Source organism: Oncorhynchus gorbuscha, linkage group LG04, assembly GCF_021184085.1.
Source record: "Oncorhynchus gorbuscha isolate QuinsamMale2020 ecotype Even-year linkage group LG04, OgorEven_v1.0, whole genome shotgun sequence".
Classification (NCBI taxonomy): domain Eukaryota; kingdom Metazoa; phylum Chordata; class Actinopteri; order Salmoniformes; family Salmonidae; genus Oncorhynchus; species Oncorhynchus gorbuscha.
The window spans coordinates 73,099,059-73,121,315 of NC_060176.1; the positions used below are offsets into that span (position 1 = coordinate 73,099,059).

The 22,257-nt window shown below is 44.3% G+C and overlaps 1 protein-coding gene across 1 annotated transcript in view; it reads left to right on the plus strand.

The window, feature by feature from the left end:
* The first annotated feature begins 5,077 nt into the window (after nucleotides 1–5,077).
* The window catches only part of si:dkey-40c11.2 (drebrin), a 48,765-nt gene continuing 31,585 nt past the window's right edge, over nucleotides 5,078–22,257 (plus strand). The window contains exon 1 of the mRNA XM_046348018.1: nucleotides 5,078–5,545. Within this exon, the coding sequence (XP_046203974.1) occupies nucleotides 5,460–5,545 (86 nt within the window). The 5' untranslated portion in view covers nucleotides 5,078–5,459. The remainder of the gene's footprint in view (nucleotides 5,546–22,257) is intronic.

Genomic DNA, 22,257 nt, shown 5'->3' on the forward strand with positions numbered 1-22,257 from the left:
GGTTGATCTAGAATTGGACCCAGTTTCTTTACTGTTAGGTCTCCCTAGAAGGCATGTTACTTCTGTGGGTAAAATGAGGCTTTACAACATCCTTACCTTACCAACATCCTTACCTTACCTTAGTGATAAGGTTATTTCTATTAAAGATTGGCATAAGATACTATTTGAATGGGTGCCTCTGGAATATCTGACATGTACATTGCATTCTAAAACAGACCAGTTCTACAAAGTATGGGAACCTTATCTAAATGACCTAGAACCTGAGGTATCAGCTATTATGCTGCAAGGATTCTCGTAGAATGGCGGGGATCTATATATTTCAGAACTACACTGTACGTTCCATGTGTGGAACCTAACCTTTTGGTTTAAACTGAGCTTTTTTGTTTAATTTCTGTTTGTAAGTTTGTTTAAAATGTATGTATTGAGAGACGCAATGATGGTGATGGGGTGAGAGAAGCACCGAGCGGGAAGAGGAAAATGGTGTACGTATGTATGGGTGTGTATGTGTGTGTGCATACGCATATATGTGTGTATATGCATGAGTGTATGTATGTATATGTGTGTGTGTGTGTGTGTGTGTGTGTGTGTGTGTGTGTGTGTGTGTGTGTGTGTGTGTGTGTGTGTGTGTGTGTGTGTGTGTGTGTGTGTGTGTGTGTGTGTGTGTGTGTGTGTGTGTGTGTGTGTGTGTGTGTGTGTGTGTGTGTGTGTGTGTGTGTGTGTGTGTGTGTGTGTGTGTGTGTGTGTGTGTATATATATATACAGTGCCTTGTGAAAGTATTCAGCCCCCTTGAACTTTGCGACCTTTTGCCACATTTCAGGCTTCAAACATAAAGATATAAAACTGTATTTTTTTTGTGAAGAATCAACAACAAGTGGGACACAATCATGAAGTGGAACGACATTTATTGGATATTTCAAACTCTTTTAACAAATCAAAAACTGAAAAATTGGGCGTGCAAAATTATTCAGCCCCTTTACTTTCAGTGCAGCAAACTCTCTCCAGAAGTTCAGTGAGGATCTCTGAATGATCCAATGTTGACCTAAATGACTAATGATGATAAATACAATCCAACTGTGTGTAATCAAGTCTCCGTATAAATGCACCTGCACTGTGATAGTCTCAGAGGTCCGTTAAAAGCGCAGAGAGCATCATGAAGAACAAGGAACACACCAGGCAGGTCCGAGATACTGTTGTGAAGAAGTTTAAAGCCGGATTTGGATACAAAAATATTTCCCAAGCTTTAAACATCCCAAGGAGCACTGTGCAAGCGAGAATATTGAAATGGAAGGAGTATCAGACCACTGCAAGTCTACCAAGACCTGGCCGTCCCTCTAAACTTTCAGCTCATACAAGGAGAAGACTGATCAGAGATGCAGCCAAGAGGCCCATGATCACTCTGGATGAACTGCAAAGATCTACAGCTGAGGTGTGAGACTCTGTCCATAGGACAACAATCAGTCGTATATTGCACAAATCTGGCCATAATGGAAGAGTGGCAAGAAGAAAGCCATTTCTTAAAGATATCCATAAAAAGTGTTGTTTAAAGTTTGCCACAAGCCACCTGGGAGACACACCAAACATGTGGAAGAAGTTGCTCTGGTCAGATGAAACCAAAATTGAACTTTTTGGCAACAATGCAAAACGTTATGTTTGGCGTAAAAGCAACACAGCTCATCACCCTGAACACATCATCCCCACTGTCAAACATGGTGGTGGCAGCATCATGGTTTGGGCCTGCTTCAGCAGGGACAGGGAAGATGGTTCAAATTGATGGGAAGATGGATGGAGCCAAATACACAACCCTTCTGGAAGAAAACCTGATGGAGTCTGCAAAAGACCTGAGACTGGGACGGAGATTTGTCTTCCAACAAGACAATGATCCAAAACATAAAGCAAAATCTACAATGGAATGGTTCAAAAATAAACATTTCCAAGTGTTAGAATGGCCAAGTCAAAGTCCAGACCTGAATCCAATCGAGAATCTGTGGAAAGAACTGAAAACTGCTGTTCACAAATGCTCTCCATCCAACCTCACTGAGCTCGAGCTGTTTTGCAAGGAGGAATGGGAAAAAAGTTCAGTCTCTCGATGTGCAAAACTGATAGAGACATACCCCAAGCGACTTACAGCTGTAATCGCAGCAAAAGGTGGCGCTACAAAGTATTAACTTAAGGGGGCTGAATAATTTTGCAAGCCCAATTTTTCGTTTTTTGATTTGTTAAAAAAGTTTGAAATATCCAATAAATGTCGTTCCACTTCATGATTGTGTCCCACTTGTTGTTGATTCTTCACAAAAAAATACAGTTTTATATCTTTATGTTTGAAGCCTGAAATGTGGCAAAAGGTCGCAAAGTTCAAGGTGGCCGAATACTTTCGCAAGGCACTGTATTTGTAAGTGGGTGCTGTTTTTCTTGTTTTTCTTCTTTGTGCCTTGTCTCTGTTGTTGCATCTCTTAATATGGGTGAAAAGTGTGAAATTCCAATAAAAATACTGTTACAAAAAAAAATATTGCCAGATTGGTTTTCACATCTGTTTCACAAGGTGTTCATTATTGTAAGGTTTCCTTTGATGGTATTTATTGGTTCCACATTATTCATTGATGGACCTAGGACCTACAATAGATACATGTGAGCTATGTGAGATAGAGCAGAATCATATTATTTCAGTGTTGATGAGGGAAGGGCAGGTTGAAATATAAACATGACAGCCAGACAAACCAGTGTATGAATCAAATGGATTTCATATGAATGGAGTGGAAATTAGCTGACTTCCTGATCTGTAAGGAAAGTAACTCTAATGTGTCCAGAAGATGACACGTTTTCTTTGACATTTCCGAAACGTAGCAATATTTAAGACATGGATGTCATGTTGTAATGTTAACAAGGTACCCAAAAGTAGTTTGAATTAATGTTTTCATTTTATTAGCTAAACTAAACTTGTTTAAACAGGGAATTGATCTAGCAACCTTCCGGTTATTGGCCCAATGCTTTAACCACTAGGCTACCTGCCGCCCCACATTTCACTGTACTGTCCACACCTGCTGTATTTGGCGATATGATAAATACAAATTGATTTGATTTGATTTTGGTTTGAATACCTTTTTGCTTATCTACTGCGAGGAAACATCACCATGCACCAATGTACTGTGCAATCAACCATGCTTATAACCATGCTTGTAATCATGATAGAGGGCTACTATGTCTAGCAATAGCTATACATAGTGACCAATAATAACCATCTAGACACACAATCAAGAGATCTGTGAGAGGATGTTGCCTTTCGGATACTCACCTCAACACTGTCACCCACACTGAGTTTGTTTAGGCTATTTCAGGCCAAACAACCAACAGTCAACAGACAACTCCTACTGAGAACATTTAGAGAGAGAAAGAGTTTCAGTAAGATGAATGCCCTCCCCCAACCAGCCCCCCTCTATATCTCACCTCCCCCTTTGCCCACGAAGAGCCCCATCCAACAGCAGCTGCCTGCCACTGCACCCGAACGGAGGAAGTGCCGGAGTCGTCTGAAATGAAGCATAACAGCACAACAAATCATGTCCGGCCAGGAACCCCGGCCAGGGCAAAGAGAAGCCCCTAATGACAGGAAGTTGTATGAATAATAGAGGCTTGGGGATATGGGGATGTGGGGGAAGTAGCACTACATGCAGTTCAGTGGAGGCTGGTCGGAGGAGCTATAGGAGTACAGGTTCATTGTAATGGCTGGAATGGAATAAATGGAGCAGTATCAAACATAACAAACATTTAGAATCCACGTTTGACTCTGTTCCATTCATTCCATTCCAGCCATTACAATGAGCCCATCCTGTTATAGCTCCTCCCACCAGCCTCCGCTGGTGCAGTAAGAGAGTTGTGTCAGATTAAGGCAATTGGACTTAAACGAGGAAGCTGGAGAAAGCATAGTTCCTCCTTATTATTTATTAAGGTAGTGTTTATGGTTATGATTTCATATGCCAGACAGACACTGAGTCTTTGTGAGTCTGATGAGCAGATATTAAATGGGCCTTTGGTCTCTGTCCGAATCTCTGAAGACTGGGGAAACTCTGTATTGACACACCAGAAACAAAGATTATATCAAATGATACATCTGGACTGAATGATTACAGAATGAGAAACCTACATAAGCGCTATGCATACCCCCCCTACCCTGATCAGCACTCAAATACCAGAGAACTGCATTTTTTTAACATGCTGGCTGCCTCAGACGCAGTTCCCATGAAATTGGTCCCTCTGATTCTTCAAGAGTCTCGATGGAGATGGCCCTCACTGTACATTGATTCTCTGAGAGCTGCCAAGGGTTGCTAGGGGCCAATTCAAAGGGCTGGTGGGACAAAGCGAGAGTGACAGTTCTATAGCTGCCCCCCCCCCTCTCGTTTGCCCCCTCTAAACCGCCCCTCCCTTCCAGTGCCAATATAAAGTGTTTTGTTTTCCTGTGGCTTTTCTTGAACCTGACGCAGACCATCATGCCAGATACACCCTCAGCTGTGTTGTGTCGCCATTGTTTCTGGATGGTATTAGCTTACTGAAAGTGAGAGATGTTGATGTACACAAATGGCTCTCAAAATAACTATTTGGTTATATGCACATAAAGCTAGTTAATGGTGAAAATATATAATTTCCACCTTATTATGAAAGTGTGGAATGAAGGAGGAAATAATGTTGTGAGGACCAGGACAGCTAGAATGGAACTGAGATGTCCCCCCATTCATCTGGTGGGGCTTTTGGTGAACACGTATTTACATCTGACTGAAGAAAGTCTGTAACAGCCCCAACTAGGCAGTCTGTGTGTATGTGTAGTTTTAAAAAAAAACGTTATTATGTGTGTGTGTGTGTGTGTGTGTGTCACAGGAGGCTGCTGATGGGAGAACAGCTGATAATCATGGCCGTAATGGTGCAGATGGAATGGCATCAAACACCTGGAAACCATGTATTTGATTGACACCATTTCACTTACTCCGGTCATTACAACGAGCCTGTCCTCCATAATTAGGGTTCCACCAACCTCCTGTGGTGTGTGTGTGTTTCCCCAAAAGTGTTTGTACGTTCTTGAAGAGACTTTGAGGTACAGTTTGCTCCGTTTTGTGGGTGTGCCAGGGTGTGGCTTGAAGACTGACTTATTTAAAAGCTAGAGGTGCATTTTGAAGCCACAACCCTATTTTTCAACTGGTCGTTCACCAGGCTACAGCACCGTTTCCGTTCAATTGAACGTTCTATTACGTTTTTATGCACTGAACGCTGCCCTACATAGCCTGCTTGCGGACCTTCACCTTCTTCTCCACTTGGTACTTCCACTATTTTGCATGAGATAAGCCTACAGATCGTCCTCCTGGCCGTGAATGCGCGTCAGTGTTTCAGTGTGACCGTTTATGCGGATAAGTTTCTAGTGCAATTGGTTAAGTGAAGAAATCTTCGGGGCTGGATTGTGAAAAAGTTCTGCATCACTATGCGAGCGATTAACCTCGATACCTACAGCCTGTCACTGCTTACGGCCAAAGAGGACATTCTCAACCCCCGCTCATCAACCAACTGGTAAAGCTCTTTATTTCCTGCCAAGTGCCTGAATGTCTTTGCATGTTCTATTTAGTGAGCATTGCTCTTTTCAGAATTTCATGTCACTTTTAACTGTCATAAGAACGTTTCTAAATAATATTTGGATGGTTTAAAAATAGCCTACTCCTTCATTCTGCCCTGCGTGTTTTCGCGTTTAAAAGAAGAGGGTGTTGTGTAATTCAAGTTTGATTTAATTTTGGTTCCAGCACTGCAAATGTTATGGAGGTGGTCAAAGGACAATCTAAAACGGTGCTGTAGGTGTGTCTGTAGGCTATGTATAGTGGCAGACCGACAGTTATAATCAGGGCAATTCAGATGGCTCAGTTAGTGTAGGTAGCCTACCTCACGACCAACACAGGAGGACAGGCAGGTGTGTAGGGCATTAGTTCGTGTGCCAAACTGTTCAGAAGTGTGTGTATTGCGGCCTGCAATACAAGGCGTTTCTGCATGTGGGCATTCTTGCATCTGCAGGAACGCCCACCCTTTGAGCTTCCCATTGGTTCCTGCATGAACGCCCCCCCCCCTCCAGCATGCCATCTTCATGCTTGCGTGACAGATTTCTCCTGATTGTTGATGCCATTAAAATGTGGGCCAAAAGGGAAATAAACTATTATCTGAGTTTTATGGGGTTGAAGTACACTGTCTACCGGTGTTCCAGCTAGCTATCCACCGCCTGCTGTCTACCAGAGTCCCAGGTAGGACACAGTGCCCTTCACTCCTGCCTGCCCAATTGTGGGCCATTGTGGGCCATAATTACACCTATCTGGCTATCTACCTGTGTGGCACATGGTTGGACTCTATAAACACCTGTCTTGCGCTCTGCTGCTGGCCTGGTGTGCAGTGTCTCAGCTATTCTCCAGGGCTCTTTGACTTTATGCTTTGTGCTCAGCTCAGGTTTCTGCCTATATGGTGATATTTGTGTAATTTACCACTATGTAGAGGTTATCAAAGTTGGACAAAGTAATGGAAACCCTTCAGTAAATGAGGGATATAATGTATATTGAAAGCAGGTGCTGCAATACACGTGTGGTTCCGGAGTTAATTCAGCAATTAACATGCCATCATGCTTAGGGTCATGTATACAAATGCTCAGTTGCACATTATTTTGTCTACCATGGCTAGAAGAAGATATCTCGGTGACTTTGAACGAGAGGTCTCAAAGGGGCATAGGGAGTTTAAAGTGTGTGTGTGTGTGTCTCATTCACCAGATCTCAACACAATTGAGCACTTATGGGATTTTCTGGAGAGGTGCCTGAGACAGTGTTTTCCACCACCATCCACATAACATCAAATGATCTTCTCTGCTGAACTTCTTAATGTGTGTGTTCTCTCGGTTCTGTTGACGTGATCCCACACAATTAGAGATAATAAAGATATGTCGCCATGGTGATGTCATGACTTGTGTGGTTAACCACCCATCTATCAAACATCCAAGGTTATGTAACCTAGTTGCTGTACATTCCAACAAACTGTTATAGGTCCTATGTAGTAAACGTGTCATATGAAGATGTTGATAATCAATGAATGCATAATAGCTGCTCTATTGATTAAGAAACATCTTACAACTAACTCAAATGTTGTCCATATTACTCTCTGGACAGTCTCAGCTGACATGAGTGGTTTCTCAGATATTTTTATTAAAAAGTATCCCTCCAACAAAGAGTAGCCAGACAGAGAAACGTGCAGAAGCAGGATCATGGAAGTGAACCTGACACTCAGCTTGGTGTTTTCGCCTCTCATCGTGTCATGACTTGGAAGCTTCGTCGTCATGGTGACTTATCCATCCTGCATAAACATTGTTTTCTCTTTCTTTCTTTCTCTTTCTCTCTCTCTTTTTCTCTCTTTCTCTTTTTCTCTCTCTTTCTCTGTCTCTCTCTCATACACACACACACAGAGAGGAAACCCACTCTAAAAGGCTGAATAACACTCTCTGCAAACTGTCTGGCTGGACTGAATTGTGAAGTGGGTGTTGCAATGACATCAAAGTTCCTGTGTGAGAGAGAGACATAGTAGGAGGTATACGAGAGGGCTGTTCTATAGCCTGTCCTCCCACACTTACACCATGTTGGTCTTGAGATCCCACTGTGTTATCTAATGTCCTTGTGAATGGGAAACAGCCCCTGTGAGGTAAGGCCTCTAGGAATAGGGAGGCTGACTATTCAACAACACCGCTCCAGAGGTCTCTCCGAGTTCCCTTTAATGACTTTAGACTGTTTCTCACACAGCCTCCAATCTGCAGTATGTGGAGTGTGTGTGGAGCAGTAGTCTGAATTACATCAACATACGTCCTACTGCGTTCAGTTTTCAAACCAGATATTTACTGTATGTCCAAAGACACACATGGTGATGTACAAGGTTGCTTATGGAAATTGTTGAAGTAAGCTGTCAAACGTACACTGTGTTATCTCATACACTGTGTTCTGCTTTGTAACCTTACAGGTAACTTTCATAAAAGTACAGCTACGGATTCTTTTAGCTACAGTAGATGGAGGGCTGAAAAATCCCCCTTTCTCACTTTTCATGACTCCAGAAAATAACTCAGTCAGTAGCCGTGCTCCTAATGGTGGTCAAAGGCAGACACACGGTCATTTACTGTCCATCCAACAGGACTGGGGACTGGGGACTGGGGACCTGAGGAACATTTCAAGATTGGAATGTCATTTCTCTGCCGTAGTTTAACAGTTTTCTTTTTTGTGTACTTTTGTCAGGCAGGCAACATGCATGGGCAGAAGTGTTTAAGGCCTGCCACATAGACTGAGTATTGTTGTACCAATCCAGTAAACCATATGAAAACAGAGAGGAATATAAGCAGTGAGGCTCTACAAATGTTTTATCAGACTGAAAGTTTACAGCTCTTGCTCTGCACATTAGCTCATAGGATTCACATTGAGCTCAATAGGAGTGTGACTCCTATTCATCATCAGAGTTGGGTGTGGGCTGTATCTAACCATCTCTGGGTCCTGGTGACTTGGAACACTGTCAGACACACCTTGTTCTCCCCACTGCTCTTGGCAGACTGTGTGTTGACAGTGGGTGGGGGAGCATTTTTACAATTAGTTCTGACTCATTGCAAAGATTTGACCACTGCTGATTTGGATGGTGATAAGGTACACATTTGAATCCTTCCCAAACGTTCCAAAATAACCGTGTTAATTTTTTTGATGTTGTGTGATAGTGTTTTCAAAAAAACATGTGAGATGTTCCCTTCCAAAGTAAAGATGAGATGTTTGTGAGAAGTTGCAGTGATTTGGTGTAATTTGTATTATATTGTGTTAAAAAAGATCACAGCCAGTCCAAGGAAGATTGTGCAATCTGTGAGCTGTGGTGTATCCTGTGAGCTGTGGTGTATCCTGTGAGCTGTGGTGTGAGCTGTGGTGTATCCTGTGAGCTGTGGTGTATCCTGTGAGCTGTGGTGTATCCTGTGAGCTGTGGTGTATCCTGTGAGCTGTGGTGTATCCTGTGAGCTGTGGTGTATCCTGTGGGCTGTGGTGTATCCTGTGGGCTGTGGTGTATCCTGTGAGCTGTGGTGTATCCTGTGAGCTGTGGTGTATCCTGTGAGCTGTGGTGTATCCTGTGAGCTGTGGTGTATCCTGTGAGCTGTGGTGTATCCTGTGAGCTGTGGTGTATCCTGTGAGCTGTGGTGTATCCTGTGAGCTGTGGTGTATCCTGTGAGCTGTGGTGTATCCTGTGAGCTGTGGTGTATCCTGTGAGCTGTGGTGTATCCTGTGAGCTGTGGTGTTTGGTGTTCCCACACACACACTTTGGTCTGAGTCCAGCATGACACACTCACTCACACACTCCCTGTTCCAAGGGAGATGTTGTTGAAAGGACGTCTTGTTAGCAACAGGCAAGGACAACTCCTTGTTGATCTGTCAAAGTATTCAGTTCACACACTTTGACTCTCACAATGGAAGAACAAGAAATGCCACTGACCTTTGTCACCAAAAGTCTAGGTAGTAGGGAGAGAACTCATAATTAAGTTGTTGGCTATATAGGAGTATTATTAAGGACCTAATGGTTGAATTAAATGCTTGAATGAACAAGCCCTGTACCTTTGGCAACCCTCCAGTTCCCTCTCCTCTTCCACTCTTCTTTAGCTTATTATTTCCCTATGATGTTGTTTAACCTGTTTGAATGAATACTGTATTAAACTGTGTATCCCCAGCCAGTGGATTAGAGGGTATGGGAATGTAATGCTATAATGCAGCTGTTCTAAGCCATTAAACAATCCACTGAGTCACCCCCCTTTCCTGTCCTTACTGTCTGTCACAGTAAGGCCTTTGATGTTGTGTGAGAGGACTCAAACCTGTATTGGAGGCCTGCTATCGGTTCCACAGGCTCAGCTCCTTAAGGGTGCCAGTGTTTAAGCTTACCTGGTAGAGGACTCAAACCTGTGTGTGTGTGTGTGTGTGTGTGTGTGTGTGTGTGTGTGTGTGTGTGTGTGTGTGTGTGTGTGTGTGTGTGTGTGTGTGTGTGTGTGTGTGTGTGTGTGTGTGTGTGTGTGTGTGTGTGTGTGTGTGTGTGGCATTGGCCAACCAAGGCGTGTGCACTGGTCACAGTCAGACATGAGTGAACCTAAACGACCGCTAACTATCTGGCTGCTATTTCCCGTTGGGCATTTCCATGGTAACGTAATTACGCTTTAGACTCAGTTTTTTTATTTTCACTTTAAAATGTATGCCAAACAAACAATTGATTTCAAAGTTTAATAAACAACCAGGACTACTTTGAACAATTTCCACAGAAACATTTACAAAAACGAATTTAGTGGAAGACCTGTGCAGATGCCAACTTTGGTGATGGAATTAGAGTAAAATCTCCCTCAGGGTTTTTATGCGACCACCTTTTCCAAAAACTCTTAAATATCAGCTCCGAATTAAGGTTCAGAGATGAATGCAGAAAGAAATGGGTGTCAGCTATGACATGACACATTGAGTTTGGTTATTAAACTACAGTAAGTTAAGTAGATTTCCACCCAGTAAAGGAATGACATCATGGGTCCCTGATCTGTACTACACAGAAATACATAATACAAATGTTGTTCTTTGACATCGCAGAGTACAGTATAATAACGCACATAACATTACAACAGAGGACAATATACTGTATTAAACTCTTTTCTTTACCGTATTGTACTGTATTACTATGTTGTATTGAACAATACTGTGCTCTACTCACTGTACTGTACTCAGTACTTTACTATATTGTGCTCTGCTCACTGTACTGTACTCAGTACTTTACTATATTGTGCTCTGCTCACAGTACTGTACTCTACTGTGCTATCCAAACTTGTGAAACATATGTCTATGATAGGTTCAGATTTGTTCCAGTCAGTTGTTAACATCAAGGCCAGGGTGGACTGACCAAATTTCAACTACTTTTCAACGTCCGTAGACGTTCGGTGTCGATCAGTGGGTGAGGATGCTGGTTACAGAAATGGAAAGAGCGGGGGCTCATGGGTAGGTGTCAGAGAGAGCTGGGAGAGGTGACATTAACTGGAGAGAGTGAGGGGTTGTTCAGACTGTGTTAACACTCATGGTTTGACCACCAGATGAAAGAAGGAGATATAAAACCGTTATGAGCTGAAAATAACGGTATGCTGGTGGAAGGAAGGACAGTAGCAGGTGACCCAACTGTGGTTCATGACTATTATGATTTCCCATTGAAGCCAATTCAGTTGCAGTATTCCGTTAATGATTTCCGTTAATGATTTTTGTTAGTAATTCCGTTACCAATTTGGTAACAGAATTATGAGTTTGAATCACTTAATTCATAAACAAAGTTGATATGAGTAAAATCACTATAACTAATATGATAGGTCTACCATTACTTGTTAATTCTGTGAACTTTCATGATCCTTCCTCCTCGTGAGGGAGAGAAATTAGAAAATATCTTCAAGATATATGAGTTTTTGGTATTAGAAATACAAGCCACAAGGCAGTGTTTACAGAAGGTAAACAATTTCTCAAACTAAATGAAAGTGTTGATATTTTGTTGTCATGGGTCTTTACCTTACATTATTGTGTTTTCATGTATTTCTAGATTTTTTAAAAATCCAGAAATCAGACTTTACTTATGCCAACTATTTAAGATGAAAAATGTTTTGGAAATGTATCTGACTTCATTTCCCAAAAATATAGGCACTTAGCTTTCATTTGACATCCAATTTGATATACTCTTATGAACTTCGCATGTTGGTGCTCATGGGTTCTTTTACATGGAAATGCCCAGTTATCCCAATGTCTGAGTCACTGAGAGCTTAAAGTGTCATTGCTACTTATCTCTCACACACACACACACACACACACACACACACACACACACACACACACACACACACACACACACACACACACACACACACACACACACACACACACACACACGTCTCTAGCTGTGCTTACTCACGGTTACACACCAGATTCCCACGGTGGGATGTATCCTGGAGATAAGATTGAACCCATCTATAAATGAAGCTAACACTCAAAGGCCAGTCCTCATTCCTTGTTTAGTTAGTCAATCCCCCACTCCTGATGAGTGGAATAATATGTATTTCTTCACTGTACTGAATGTGTATATGGCTGGGCGTAGGGTGGAAGAGAGGCTAGAGAGAATGGGGGCTTGCTCAATAGACATTCAGAAAGAGATGGATGTCATACAGACATATGCATCAGCCTCTCTGCCCCCTACTTTCCCAGGGGATGCCCTAGCCCCCTACTTTCCCAGGGGATGCCCTAGCCCACTACTTTCCCAGGGGATGCCCTAGCCCACTACTTTCCCAGGGGATGCCCTAGCCCCCTACCTTCCCAGGGGATGCCCTAGCTCCCTACTTTCCCAGGGGATGCCCCCTACTTTCCCAGGGGATGCCCTAGCCCCCTACTTTCCCAGGGGATGCCCTAGCCCCCTACTTTCCAAGGGGATGCCCAGGGGATGCCCTAGCCCCCTACTTTCCCAGGGGATGCCCTTTCCCAGGGGATGCCCAGCCCCCTACTTTCCCAGGGGATGCCCTAGCCCCTACTTTCCCAGGGGATAGCCCCCTTTCCCAGGGGATGCCCTAGCCCCCTACTTTCCCAGGGGATGCCCTAGCCCACTACTTTCCCAGGGGATGCCCTAGCCCCCTACTTTCCCAGGGGATGCCCTAGCCCCCTACTTTCCCAGCGGATGCCCTAGCCCCCTACTTTCCCAGGGGATGCCCTAGCCCCCTACTTTCCCAGGGGATGTCCTAGCTTGCTGGCATCCAGATATGTGGGTGGCAGGTTGATGAGGGTGCTGTTTAAATCAGCTTTGAAACTGAAGAGATGTTCGTCTTTAAACAACTGCCTACTTCTCTCTTAAACACGGTCTATGCGTGTCGGGTAATTTCAGGTCTGGCACGATGAGACATGACTATTATACAACCATGCAACCAGTGCGCGTGTGTGTGTGTGTGTTTTATTTTGTGACTCATACAAACATATTTATCCTTCAAACCAATTGTCCGTAATCCAGATTTCCTCTAGAAAGTGTTTCCAATGGAACTACAATCCCTCTGTAACCCAGTGATGTTGAGCACAACAAAACATTGTTTTCTAGTGATCCTAGATAAAGCGATTTGGACTCTCAAATGGAAACGTAGCCTCTTGTCTTTGTTGCGCGACACAATAGTACTATACAAATACTATGCAAATAGAACTGAATGGAAATGAGTTGAATTTCCCCGATCCTACCTACTGTCCCGCAGTGCAATGTGTTATACAGTACAAGGGGTGTTTCAGGCAGCTGTTGAAAGCAGCTGTGTGTCTCGCTAAACATAGGCTGATCTAGAGTCAGTGCGAGATGTGTGTCAGGGCCCTGCCCTCCTGAGACACTACTCTGGGACTGATCTAGAGTCAGTGCGAGACGTGTGTCAGGGCCCTGCCCTCCTGAGACACTACTCTGGGACTGATCTAGAGTCAGTGCGAGACGTGTGTCAGGGCTCTGCCCTCCTGAGACACTACTCTGGGACTGATCTAGAGTCAGTGTGAGACGTGTGTCAGGGCCCTGCCCTCCTGAGACACTACTCTGGGACTGATCTAGAGTCAGTGCGAGACGTGTGTCAGGGCTCTGCCCTCCTGTCTAAGCTAGACAGAGCATGACATCACTATCCATATGATTTAGTCAACACGTACAGTGCCTTCAGAAAGTAATCATACCTATTGACTAACACATTTTGTTGTGTTAGTCTGAATACAAAATAGGTGAAATTGGGGTGGGGGGGTTCAATACTTTGTAGAAGCACCTTTAGCAGCGATTAGTCTTTTGGGGTAAGTCTCTAAGAGCTTTCCACACTTGGATTGTTGAACATTGCCCATTTATTCTTTTTACAATTCTTCAAGCTCTGTCAAATTGGTTGTTGATCATTGCTAGACAACCACTTTCAGGCCTTGCCATAGATTTTCATGTAGAAAACTTTAACTCTTAATTCAACTACTCAGGAGCATTCACTGTCTTCTTGGTAGGCAACTCGAGTGTAGATTTTTGCCTTGTGTTTTAGGTTATTGTCTTGCTGAAAGGTGAATTCATCTTCCAGTGTTTGTTGGAAAACTGACTGAACCAGGTTTTCCTCTAGGATTTTGCCTGTGCTTGGCTCCATTCAGTTTTTTTTTTCTCCTAAAAAAACTCTCCAGTCCTTAACAATTACAAGAATACCCATAACATGATGTAGCTACCACTATGCTACCAACATGATGTAGCTACTACTATGCCACTATGGAAATATGGAGTGTGGTACTCAGTAATGGATTTACCCCAAACATAACACTTCTTATTTAGGACAGAAAATTAATTGCTTTGCCACATTTTTTTGCATTATTACTTTAGCGCCTTGTTGCAAACAGGATGCATGTTTTGGAATATTTGTATTCTGTACAAGCTTCCTTCTTTTCACTCTTTCAATTAGGCTAATATTGTGGAGTAACTAAAATGTTGTTGATCCATCCTCAGAGTTTAATGGCTGTGATAAGAGAAAACTAACTGTTTTAGTCACCGTTGGCCTCCTGGAGAAGTCCCTGAGCGGTTTCTTTACTCTCAGCATGCTGAGTTAGGAAGGACGCCTGTATCTTTGTAGTGACTGGGTGTATTGATGCACCATCCAAAGTGTAATTAATAACTTTACCATGCTCAAAGGGATATTCAATGTCAGATTTTTACCTTACCCATCTACCAATAGTTGCCTTTTGTGAGGCATTAGATTCATCCACAAAGACCAGGGAGGTTTTCCATGTTTGAAATTCACTGCTCAACGGAGGGATCTTACAATTGTCTGTATGTTTGGGGTACAGAGATGAGGTAGTCATTCAAAAATCATGTTAAACACTATTATTGCACACAGTGGCTTGTTAAGCACATATTTACTCCTTATTAAGGCTTTCCATAACCATAACAAAGGGGTTGAAAACTTATTGACTCAAGTCATTTCAGCTTTTAATTTTTATGAATTTGTAAAACTATCGAAAAACACAATTCCACATTGACATTATGCGGTATTATGTGTAGGCCAGTTACAAAAAAAAATCTAATTTGTATTCATTTTAAATTTAGGCTGTAACACAATGCAAAATGTGGAAAACGTCAAGGGCTCTGAATACTTTCTGAAGGCCCAGTACATAGACACACATGCTTGTACACACACACACACACACACACACACACACACACGGCCTCCATCCATTTCTCTTGTGGGAATGGAAACACTGTATAATGCCATAAAGCAGACTGTGCATTTCCACTGTGCTGCTGGGCAATACCATGGTAACAGAATTACGCTTAGACTCACATGTTTCACTTTAAAATGTTTGCCAATTAAAAGCCATTGATTTCAAAGTTGAAAAAACACAACTCTATACACAATGACTACTTTTAACAATTTACACAAATACATTTACTGGAAGAATTATACAGATTCAAAGTTAGTTACAGAATTATTGTAAAATCAGGGTTTTATGCGAACATGTTTTCCCAAAACTCTTAACTCTCTGCTCTTATCTAAGATTGAAAATTGTCTGCAGAAAGAATGGGGTGTCAGCTATGACATGACACCTTGAGCTGGAAGAAATATCTATTGGTTATTGGACTACAGTAGGTGAAGTGGATTTACATCCAGTAACAAAATTGTGGTAACAGGTCCCTGATCTGTACTATACAGGAATGCATAATTATGAATATCATTCTTTTCATGGTGATATATTCTGAATACTGGAGGTACACAAAGGTAGAAATATGCAATATCCTTCTTTTGCATATTTGGCTGTTATTCTAATGAACTGCGCCCCAAACAAGACCACATCTGAACCAATCACAGACATCTATGTTTCACAAGTTTGGACATTACAGTACGATAACAGTAGAGTACAGTAAAGTAGATCTGTTCAGTAAAAGACCGCTGCGCCACTCGGGAGCCCTGTATAAGGCACTGAATCTCAGTGCTAGAGGTGTCACTACAGACCCTGGTTCAATTCTAGGCTGTATCACAACCAGCCGTGATTGGGAGTCCCATAGGGCGGCACACCATTGCAGCGTCGTCCGGGTTAGGATTTTGCCGGGGGTAGGCCACCATTGTAAATAATAATTTGTTCTTAACCGACTTGCCTAGTTTAAATAAAGGTTAAATTTAAAATAATTCCATGGTGTCTGCAGGTTTTAGTTTTTTCCTTTCAATTAGAACCTAGAAAACTAGGTGGGGGGAGTTCCTTACTCATTAGTGACGTTAATTCATCAACCAAGTACAAGGGAGGAGCGAAAACCCGCACACACTCAGCCCTCCGTTGAATGAGTTTGGGTTGGAACAACAGGGAAGCAGTATTTCTGACTCAAGAGTTTTAGTGAAGATCCACTATCACACGCATTCAACACCACTGAGTCTGACAAGAATTGTCTGATAATGTTTGTAGTTCCGACAAGAAGATAAATAAACTTAGGCTGTAGTACTGATAAGCATGACATGCAAGTACAAACTGTTTACTTGACTGTAGAGTAAGGCCTGTAGCATAACATGGACTAAATGGGTTCAATACGCTAGGGGACTTTTACATAAGCAATGTAGAAATGTCTACAGAATATAACCAGCATAGTATGAACGATTATACAGAGATGACAGAAAATAGCTTTGCACCACGAAAGAGAAATGCTAACAAATGGCCACTGCTAATAGGCATGCTAAATACCAATGCATTCTGAATGACAGACGCTAATGATAGCGGGAGCATGAGCTAGCTAACAAGCTCAACATAAATGGTCATTACAAACAACAATGGGGCTCCGAAAACAACAAGACATCTTATGGAACTTACTTTTAGACTCACTATAAAACATCAGAACAGCGAATGTATTGGGACCACAAAAGTGGGAGCAAAAGTGTTTATTAGAAGGGAAGACATGAAATGCTGTCAGGATGGTGAAAGCAGGTTTTCTGACATCTGCCCTGCTCGTGCTGGGGTCCTACACTGAACTTGCCAGGAATACTGATTGCTGATAGGCTAACATAATACTGACTGGCATGACCTTGACCAATAAGAACTAAAGGAAAGTTGGTCTTATAAATAGGAGGCTGAGGTGAAGTCTTTTTTTTTTTTTTTTCATTTGACACCCAATTTGCTCCTATGAACTTCGCATATTGGTACTCATGGCTCATTTGAAATGGAAATGCCCTGCTTCTGCTGCATGGGCTGAGGCTCAGTGTGGAAATGATGCTCGTACAGTCAAGCCTCAGCCAGACCTCTGGAAAGGGATCATCTCCTGGAGATGTTTCTGCTGCTCTGACTCAAAGCAACAGGATTCCAGTCCAGATATGACCTGAGAAGTTGATCACTGCTGCTGACTCAAATCCTTCTTTTTGTTAGCCAGTTGCTGTATGAGGCAGCATACACCTCCCTTTAGTGTTTTGTGTCAGTGAGCTGGCCCACATTGGCTCATCATGTGTCAAACAATGTTATGTAGAGTGAAGACTTTGACGGGAGTGATGTGAGGGGTTCTAGCTGAGACGAGGTGTGCCGTCTCCTTCTTGTATTCCGGAGTGTTTACTTGACTGGAGTGTTCTTTGTGCTTGTGCCAACCCAGAGCTAGCCCCATTTGACAGCATTTAATCTCGCCACAATGTTTGATGGATAATACCTATGATGTTCAATAATTATAGTGTTATGAAATCATCAGGCACACCCCTCTACTTCACCCTCTCCCTCCCTCTCTATCTCCCTCTTCGCTTTTCTCAGCTCAGAGCAGTCTGACAGTGTTTAGTAACGTCAGAGCTGAGGTATGATAATGTGCTAAGTGATTTAGCACTGTAGTGGTAACAAAACAGACAGTGATACTATAACAAATTGAGGGCTGGCTAGCTAGCTAGCTGTGTGTTTCTGTGGGAGCCTTGGCTTTACACTGGGACACTAAGTTTGTCTTTTCTGTCTTATTTGTTCTTAGGGGGGCTTGAGCGCTATTGTCATGGCAGCCCCACTGGAAGGGCCAAAGTTGTTGTTTGTTTAGTTGAGTGACTGAGTAGAAGGGAATAGATGAGAGAGTGATTGATTTAGTGTATAAAATGGAAGGAGGCCTGTGTGTGTGTGCGTGCAGGACATCCTGGACAAAATGTCAGAGCGGTCCCAGAGAAGTGCTACTTTAGAGGGGCCTGTCTGGCCACCAGTCACTCCCCTGCCCCCCTATGCTGTCCCATCAGCTGTAGAGAGGGTGACCAGCGTGAGGACTGTGGTAACCAAGTAATGAGTGTTCAGTGCGATTAGAAGAGAAAGTTATTTTGGGATTAGTAACCACTACCTGTAGCAGGAGATTTACTGTTGTCCTCTCAACAATACACTCCATTCAGAGCACCCAGTCCATGACAATACAATGTTTAACAAGAGCTCAACTCTTCCTGATAGTCTTGGTTTCAATTGAGATTAGAGATTCTATTTTGTGCCAGGTTTAGATAACCTGACAGGTAAAGAAAATGGGATGCTTTTGATGAGGGACTCCTTTCCTCCTTTCCTCCTTCTCTCCTTTCCCTCTGCTCTTTTCCTTTCCTCCTTCTCTCCTTCCCCTCTGCTCTTTTCCTTTCCTCCTTCTCTCCTTCCCCTTGCCCTTCTTCCTTTCCACTCCTGTTCTTCTCCTCCTTTCCTCCTCTCCTTCCTCCTCTTCTCCTCCTTTCCTCCTCTCCTTCCTCCTCTTCTCCTTTCCTCCTCTCCTTCCTCCTCTTCTCCTCTCCTTCCTCCTCTTCTCCTCTCCTTTCCTCCTCCTCTCCTTTTCTCCTCTCCTTCCTCCTCTTCTCCTCTCCTTTCCTCCTCTCCTTCCTCCTCTTCTCCTCTCCTTTCCTCCTCTTCTCCTCTCATTTCCTCCTCTCCTTCCTCCTCTTCTCTCTCTCCTTTCCTCCTCTTCTCCTCTCCTTCCTCCTCTTCTCTTCTCCTCTCCTTCCTCCTCTTCTCTTCTCCTCTCCTTCCTCCTCTTCTCCTCTCCTTCCTCCTCTTCTCCTCTCCTTCCTCCTCTTCTCCTCTCCCTTCCTCCTCTTCTCCTCTCCTTTCCTCCTCTTCTCCTCTCCTTTCCTCCTCTTCTCCTCTCCTTTCCTCCTCTTCTCCTCTCCTTTCCTCCTCTTCTCCTCTCCTTTCCTCCTCTTCTCCTCTCCTTTTCTCCTCTCCTCTTCTCCTCTCCTTTCCTCCTCTCATTTCCTCCTCTTCTCCTCTCATTTCCTCCTCTTCTCCTCTCATTTCCTCCTCTCCTTTCCTTTCCTCCTCTCCTTTCCTTTCCTCCTCTTCTCCTCTCCTTTCCTCCTCTTCTCCTCTCCTCCTCTTCTCCTCTCCTTTCCTCCTCTCCTTTCCTCCTCTTCTCCTCTCCTTTCCTCCTCTTCTCCTCCTTTCCTCCTCTTCTCTTCTCCTCTCCTCCTCCCTCCTCTTCTCCTTCCTCTCTCTCCTCTCCTCCTCTTCTCCTCTCCTTCCTCCTCTCCTCTTCCTCCTCTCCTTCCTCCTCTTCTCCTCTCCTTCCTTCCTCTTCATTTCCTCTCCTTTCCTCCTCCTCCTTTCCTCCTCTTCTCCTCTCCTTTCCTCCTCTTCTCCTCTCCTTTCCTCCTCTTCTCCTCTCCTTTCCTCCTCTTCTCCTCTCCTCTCCTCCTCTTCTCCTCTCCTTTCCTCCTCTCCGTTCCTCCTCTCCTCTTCTCCTCTCCTTTCCTCCTCTCATTTCCTCCTCTTCTCCTCTCATTTCCTCCTCTCCTTTCCTTTCCTCCTCTTCTCCTCTCATTTCCTCCTCTTCTCCTCTCCTCCTCTTCTCCTCTCCTTTCCTCCTCTTCTCTTCTCTTCTCTTCTCCTCTCCTTCCTCCTCTTCTCCTCTCCTTCCTCCTCTTCTCTTCTCCTCTCCTTTCCTCTCTCTTCTCTCTCATTTCTCCTCTTCTCCTCTCCTTCCTCCTCTTCTCCTCTCCTTCCTCCTCTTCTCCTCTTCTCCTCTCCTTTCCTCCTCTTCTCCTCTCCTTTCCTCCTCTTCTCCTCTCCTTTCCTCCTCTTCTCCTATCCTTTCCTCCTCTTCTCCTCCTTTTCTCCTCTCCGTTCCTCCTCTCCTTTCCTCCTCTCCTCTTCTCCTCTCCTTTCCTCCTCTCATTTCCTCCTCTTCTCCTCTCATTTCCTCCTTTCCTCCTCTTCTCTCCTTTCCTCCTCTTCTCCTCTCCTCCTCTTCTCCTCTCCTTTCCTCCTCTTCTCCTCTCCTTTCCTCCTCTCATTTCCTCCTCTCATTTCCTCCTCTTCTCCTCTCATTTCGTCCTTCTCCTCTCCTTTCCTCCTCTCCTTCCTCCTCTTCTCCTCTCATTTCGTCCTTCTCCTCTCCTCTCCTCTCCTTCCTCCTCTTCTCCTCTCATTTCGTCCTTCTCCTCTCCTTTCCTCCTCTCCTTCCTCCTCTTCTCCTCTCATTTCGTCTTCCTCCTCTCCTTCCTCCTCTTCTCCTCTCATTTCCTCCTCTCCTCCTCTTCTCCTCTCATTTCCTCCTCTCCTCCTCTTCTCCTCTCATTTCCTCCTCTCCTTTCCTCCTCTTCTCCTCTCATTTCGTCCTTCTCCTCTCCTTTCCTCCTCTATTTCGTCCTTCTCCTCTCCTTCCTCCTCTCCTCCTCTCCTTTCCTCCTCTCCTTTCCTTCCTCCTCTTCTCCTCTCATTTCGTCCTCTCCTCCTCTTCTCCTCTCATTTCCTCCTCTCCTTTCCTCCTCTTCTCCTCTCATTTCGTCCTTCTCCTCTCCTTTCCTCCTCTATTTCGTCCTTCTCCTCTCCTTCCTCCTCTCCTCCTCTCCTTTCCTCCTCTCCTTCCTCCTCTTCTCCTCTCCTTTCCTCCTCTCCTTTCCTTCCTCCTCTTCTCCTCTCATTTCGTCATTCTCCTCTCCTTTCCTCCTCTCCTTCCTCCTCTTCTCCTCTCATTTCGTCCTTCTCCTCTCCTTTCCTCCTCTCCTTCCTCCTCTTCTCCTCTCATTTCGTCTTCCTCCTCTCCTTCCTCCTCTTCTCCTCTCCTTTCCTCCTCTTCTCCTCTCCTTTCCTCCTCTCCTCCTCTTCTCCTCTCATTTCCTCCTCTCCTTTCCTCCTCTTCTCCTCTCATTTCCTCCTCTCCTTTCCTCCTCTTCTCCTCTCATTTCCTCCTCTCCTTTCCTCCTCTTCTCCTCTCATTTCGTCCTTCTCCTCTCCTTTCCTCCTCTCCTTCCTCCTCTCCTCCTCTCCTTCCTCCTCTCCTCCTCTCCTTCCTCCTCTCCTCCTCTCCTTTCCTCCTCTCCTTCCTCCTATTCTCCTCTCCTTTCCTCCTCTCATTTCCTCCTCTCCTTTCCTCCTCTTCTCCTCTCATTTCGTCCTTCTCCTCTCCTTTCCTCCTCTCCTTCCTCCTCTTCTCCTCTCATTTCGTCCTTCTCCTCTCCTTTCCTCCTCTCCTTCCTCCTCTTCTCCTCTCATTTCGTCCTTCTCCTCTCCTTTCGTCCTTCTCCTCTCCTTTCGTCCTTCTCCTCTCCTTTCGTCCTTCTCCTCTCCTTTCGTCCTTCTCCTCTCCTTTCCTCCTCTTCTCCTCTCCTTTCCTCCTCTTCTCCTCTCCTTTCCTCCTCTTCTCCTCTCCTTTTCTCCTCTCATTTCCTCTTCTCCTCTTCTCCTCTCATTTCCTCCTCTCCTTTCCTCCTCTTCTCCTCTCCTTTCCTCCGCTTCTCCTCTCCTTTCCTCCGCTTCTCCTCTCCTCCTCTTCTCCTCTCCTTTCCTCCTCTCCTTTCCTCCTCTTCTCCTCTCCTTTCCTCCTCTTCTCCTCTCCTTTCCTCCTCTCATTTCCTCCTCTCATTTCCTCCTCTTCTCCTCTCATTTCGTCCTTCTCCTCTCCTTTCCTCCTCTCCTTCCTCCTCTCCTTCCTCCTCTCCTTCCTCCTCTCATTTCGTCCTTCTCCTCTCCTTTCCTCCTCTCCTTCCTCCTCTTCTCCTCTCATTTCGTCCTTCTCCTCTCCTTTCCTCCTCTCCTTCCTCCTCTTCTCCTCTCATTCCGTCTTCCTCCTCTCCTTCCTCCTCTTCTCCTCTCCTTTCCTCCTCTTCTCCTCTCATTTCCTCCTTTCCTCCTCTTCTCCTCTCATTTCCTCCTCTCCTCCTTTCTCCTCTCATTTCCTCCTCTTCTCCTCTCATTTCCTCCTCTCCTTTCCTCCTCTTCTCCTCTCATTTCCTCCTCTCCTTTCCTCCTCTTCTCCTCTCATTTCGTCCTTCTCCTCTCCTT